The sequence below is a fragment of the Rhododendron vialii genome, chromosome 3a (genome assembly GCF_030253575.1).
Source record: "Rhododendron vialii isolate Sample 1 chromosome 3a, ASM3025357v1".
Classification (NCBI taxonomy): Eukaryota; Viridiplantae; Streptophyta; class Magnoliopsida; order Ericales; family Ericaceae; genus Rhododendron; species Rhododendron vialii.
Window position 1 is genome coordinate 32,055,432 of NC_080559.1, and position 5,291 is coordinate 32,060,722.

The window sequence follows — 5,291 nt, forward strand, 5'->3', positions numbered from 1 at the left end:
TTCCCTTTCTCCCGCAGTGTAGGAGTTAACGGTTGTAGAAAACTAAAAGCACTTAGATTTGTGTCCAGACAAACACAAAAGAGAATCTGTGTTGGAAAAAATAAAAACACGAATCAATGAGCAAAAAGGGTAGTGCTTTTTACACTCCCTTTTTACCGTTGACACTCCCTTTTTTACTACTATGTTTTTATTCACCTGGAATTACCATTTTGCCATTTTATAGCTCACTTTTTCACACATCAATGAATAACGTAGTAAATTCACAAGAATAATAACCAAAAGATGAATTAATGTCGATGGTAAAAGATGAGTGCCACAAAAATGACCGTGAAATTATGTAAATTTATATCCCAGCTCTAGCGATAAAACTAACAGTAAAAATAACCACGCGTGATCACCGCATTACAAGAAAGCACAAAAATACATGCAGCAATTATTCATATTTTCTAATGAGATTCTTCAAACCAAGTACAAAGCCACAGAGAGTTTATTTAGTTTTAACACCACCTAATTAACCTGGGTTTAACTAATTTAATCGACTCGATCATATGGGATTAATTATCTGCTAGCCAATCACCTCCACACTCGAGAAAATAAGTCAAATCATGGGGATTTGAATTCGGTTGATCGAGGAAACTGTTTCCACTCCAATCCTCCATAGTATTCTCCTCATGAGAAATCATTAGAAGTTCCTCAGAATTCAGAAACCCTGACAACCAAACATCCCCTTCCCCTATATCTCCATCCAAACCAAAATCCCTCGAGTTATTATTATTATCCTCTACTTCTCGGACAATCATATCCAGTGGCTGCTTATCCATGGAAGAGTTGGCCATTGGCTGATCGGTTTTCTTGTCTGGCTGTGGAGGAGGATTGCTGATCATGAGGACTTTGGAGGAACACCTTACTGCCTTGGTCCGGACCACATTGGATGATTCTTTCTTGAGCTGTGGGTCCATGTTATTTTTGGACTTGCTGATCTTGTTTTTCTTCTCATGATGATGATCAGAAGAATGCTTTGGGTTTTTTGGGTTGGATAATTTCTTGCATAAGTTGGTGTTCCAGTAGTTTTTTATTTCATTGTCTGTTCGCCCTGGAAGCCTCCCAGCTATCAGAGACCATCTGCATCTCCAAAACAAAAGCGATGATTAGTACGTTTGAAACGGGGAGGATGACTTGTCTCAAAATTCACATTTTTATGGATTTTTCCGTTTAATCCGTTTAACAAGAAGGGAAACTTAGCCTTAGAACAACAATGGTATTGTTTGGTTTTTCTCTTAGAAATAATCTTTCCAAAAATTTTGACTGTTTCGTTATCCGTATTTTTTCGTCTTTAGTGATTTTTTGTCAATTTTTTTTACTTATTTTTTACTTTTTGGATGTATACAGCGTAACTCTATTCAAAAAGTAAAAGAGTTTGTTAGACGAAAAAATATGCAAACCTATAGAACTTTTTTATCTAAAAAATAAATTTCAAAACTGCTGTGTTTGGCAGTTTAGAGAGAGGTTCTGTTGTTGCAATGGCAATTTCGGAATTTTTCTTATAATTAGGTGTCCAGATTAGCTTACGCCCACCTCAACTGATATTGGAGGCCTAGTTTCGGGTACCGGCCACTTGCGGAAGCTCAATTAAAGTTAGAGCTAAGCTCAGTATGGACTGATCACCCCAAATGAATTGATAGCATCTGAAATGTTTCGAACCTAAAACCTCATGAGGGAGCAAATCCCTGAGTCCGAAGCATTAATCACCAGGCCAACTTTATGGTTGCATTGTTGGAATTCTTAGCCACAACAATAATTGGTTTGGTTTGAAAGAAATGATCAAAACAAGCTTTAGTACTGTACAAACTTTTGTATAGCATGACCAATAGGTAGAGAGAGAGAGAGAGAGAGAGAGTACTGGCCTGTTCCCCAAGAGCTTGTGAAGCCTGATGATGAGCTCTTCCTCATCGTGAGAAATGTTCCCTCTCTTAATGTCTGGTCTCAGATAATTCAACCATCTCAGTCTACAACTCTTCCCGCACCTCATTAGCCCTGCAAAATCATATACTACTAATTACATCCATTCTCAATTGATTTCCTCAACTATTTACAGAGATAATTATTTTTTTAAAAAAAACATCATAAAGAAAATTTGAATCGAATTCTCAAAAATTCATTTCTGCTTAAAACGATATGAGACAACGAGGACATATACACTTATGTTGAAAAAACAATTTCTAAAAAGAGTTGTGTCAGTTAAAACATGGTATTCACCAGCAAGTGGAGTGCTAGCCCAGTGATTAGCACCAAGTACTCTTATATATTTGACGGGATTCAATAATTCACCTGCTCTTTTAGGAAGGTTTCGCCACTCGTCTTCGCCATTGAGGGTAATGTAGTCTTTGAGAATTCGAATCAGAATTCTCAAAAACCATTTCAACTAAAAACGAAACGAAACGACACAACGACGACGTACAGTACTTGTGTTGAAAAGCAATTTCTAATTAAAAAGTGCGCGTTTTGTGTTATTCACACGTCTAACTGGAGTGGTAACTCAGCGATCGGCGCCAGGCTCTCCAATGCCATTTGACAGGCATCCGGTGACCTGACTAATTACTATAACTAACCTTACTGACTTCCGCCGATCAAAAAAGAAGAAGATGAAGAACATATATATTCACCTGCTCTCTTAGGAAGGTTTCTCCACTTGCCTTCGCCATGGAGGGTAATGTAGTCTTTGAGAATCTTGTCTTCAGTAGCAGTCCATGCCCCTCTGTTCAACCCCTCCTTTGAGCAACACGGGCTTCTCCCCATCACTAAACCCTCCCTCTCTCTCTCTCTCTCCCCTCGTTTCTCTCTCCTCTTCTCTTTCTCGCGGCTTTTTTATTCATCACTTGAGAGGAGGCTTTGCATAGTGAAATTATGCAAATCTCCACTGATTTTACTAATTGGGGAGAGGGGTGGGAGTCTCGAGTTCTGCTATATAGCTGTTTTTATAATACCGTAGTAGTAGTAGTAGTAGTTGGTTTTCTTAATTTCTGCATTTCTATAATCTATATACAATACAATATCATTAATAGATCTGTCTCTATGATTTTATATATAATGGAAATAGGGATCAGTGTGTCATTCTTATGGACCAGTCGTTTTAATGGTCTTTTTGACAACTCAAATGTTTGGCCTAACTTACGATCTTACGTGCACTTCGATTAATCTTAGAAGATCAATCTTTCGGCTACTTGGCCGTCTCTATAATTTTGTAATGGAAGTAGGAATCAGGGTGATCCATAGGATTTTGTAATGGAAGTAGGGATCAGGGTGTCATTCCTATGGACCAGTGGACCAGTCGTTTTAATGGTCCTTTTGACAACTAGGTGTTCAGCCTAACTTACAAGCTTATGCGTATCTTGACTAATTCTAGGAGATCAATCTTTCGTCAACTTGCTGAGGTTTCAATCAAAGTTAGAGTATGAACTGGTTCCACATGAGTTGATAACATCTGGGAGGTTTCGAATCTGAGAACGTAGGGGAGCCAACCCATTTTGATTGTTTTTATAAGTTATTTTAGTGTACGTCTTGGAGCTCTGTATGGACTAGTTACAAAAGAGTTGATAGTACCTGAGAGGTTTTGAATTTGAGAATTAACGTAGGGGAGCCAACTCATTTTAATTTTTTTTATAAGTTATTTTTAATATATAAGAGTACTGTCTTGGATTATAATTATGTAATCCCTGCTGGTATCAATTTCAAGGGGTATCGCGGGCCTCCGATTAAACGTACGTCCAGCTAACACAAAAATAAATAACGAAACGAACAAAATGAGCTATTAAAATATAGAGCCAGGCCACATAAAGATAATGGTCCAACAATATTAAAACGGGAAAAATAGGAAAAATATGCACCATGTTCTTTTTTGTACAATGAAAAGGACGTAAAATCGCATCTAAGTTATTAATAAACTTGGTCTACATATTTCATCACCTTTTTTTTTTACAAATTTTCGAGGTATTTAAAACTGTTAAGCTACTGTATTAAATACCAAAATAATCCAAGGCAGCCAAAAGAGACGGATACAATTTCCGTTTGACCAAAAAAAAAAAAAAAGAGACGGATACGGCCTTTTGAATGCATGCACGTGCCATGGGGACCATTTGTGGACCCCGGAGACCCTGGAGTGAACAAAGTCATTGCAGGATAGGAGTGAGCATCTTAGCTGTCTATCTCAGCAATCAGCGGTCTGAATTTAAAACAAACCCTTCTAAAGAAGAGTTATGTTCTTCCGTGCCATGGCAGAGGTTTTTTTTTTTAAATTCCGAACTTTGAAAACGCTTTTGGCCAGCTAAAATTACTCACTACAAGAACCCCGGATGCCCGTTTGTGAGGCCATGCATTATGGAAGTACTCCATTAAAACCATACAACGTACTGCACTCTGTCTATATAAATAGATAAACAAATAAACGTTTTGTAGATTAAAAATGCATGTATTTCTTCATAATTTAATAAGATTGCGCTACAACTACAGGTAGTTTATGGAGAATTATTCAACACCGTCCACAACTAGTGGTCTAATTAAAGTCGCGCGGAGCAAAGTCTCGTTTCATACTGATCACATAAATTAAGGTTAATAGTCACTCCGAGTTTTAAAAAGAAGCAAACTCTTGAAATCTTTAGATTTGATCAATAGATCCAGTGGCGGACACAAGGCCGAGGGGTGCCCGGCCCCCTGCACTACTCCAAATATTCGCATTAGTTGTAGTAATTTTTCAGGTTAATTTGGACAAGTTTTATGGAATGTTGGATCCTGTAAGTCCCTTAAGTGCATAAATATACTTTTAAAATTCTCATCTCTATGTGCGTAAAAAAAATTACCTAAAATTTCAAGTTATCAACATTTTTTGGTCACGCGTGTAAAATTAAATAAACAATTACGCATATGCATACAATTTTGTCTCTTTTTCAGACTTAGCAACTGATAATATATATTTGTACAATATACTTTTTGTTACTCCCTCCGTCCGATTTTGATTGCTCATTATGGGAATTCTCCAATTTTATTGACTCAAAGGCTTTTGGTTGAAAAGTGTATACATTTTCAAAAAATACCCTTTAGGACAACATAATTACTTTAATAGTTGTGCTACAATTTCATGGTGAAAGGGTATAATTTAAACTTTACCCTTTTGGTGGTTTTCAATTATGAAAAAATGCAAGCAATTCGAGATAACCCATAAAAAAAATGCGAGCAAATAAAATGGGATCAAAAAAGTATGATTAAAAAGTACACGTGGTTCGGACTCGCCCGTTAAC

The 5,291-nt window shown here is 37.0% G+C and overlaps 1 protein-coding gene across 1 annotated transcript; it reads right to left on the bottom strand.

Moving 5' to 3' along the window:
- Positions 1-322: 322 nt before the first annotated feature.
- Positions 323-3,046, bottom strand: LOC131320035 (transcription factor MYB123-like). Its single transcript, XM_058350573.1, has 3 exons — positions 2,664-3,046; positions 1,905-2,034; positions 323-1,122 (listed from the first exon to the last, which is right to left on the bottom strand). Exons 1-3 carry the CDS (start codon positions 2,794-2,796, stop codon positions 555-557), a joined length of 831 nt encoding a protein of 276 aa, XP_058206556.1. The 5' UTR covers positions 2,797-3,046; the 3' UTR covers positions 323-554.
- Between the last annotated feature and the right edge of the window lie 2,245 nt (positions 3,047-5,291).

Coding starts and splice junctions, on each gene's coding strand:
- LOC131320035 (XM_058350573.1), bottom strand. CDS start 2,796: ATGGGGAGAAGCCCGTGTTGCTCAAAGGAGGGGTTGAACAGAGGGGCA. Junction 2,035..2,663: donor AAACCTTCCTAAGAGAGCAG/GTGAATATATAT, acceptor ATGATTTTGCAG/GGCTAATGAGGTGCGGGAAG. Junction 1,123..1,904: donor CACAAGCTCTTGGGGAACAG/GCCAGTACTCTC, acceptor TTGGAGATGCAG/ATGGTCTCTGATAGCTGGGA.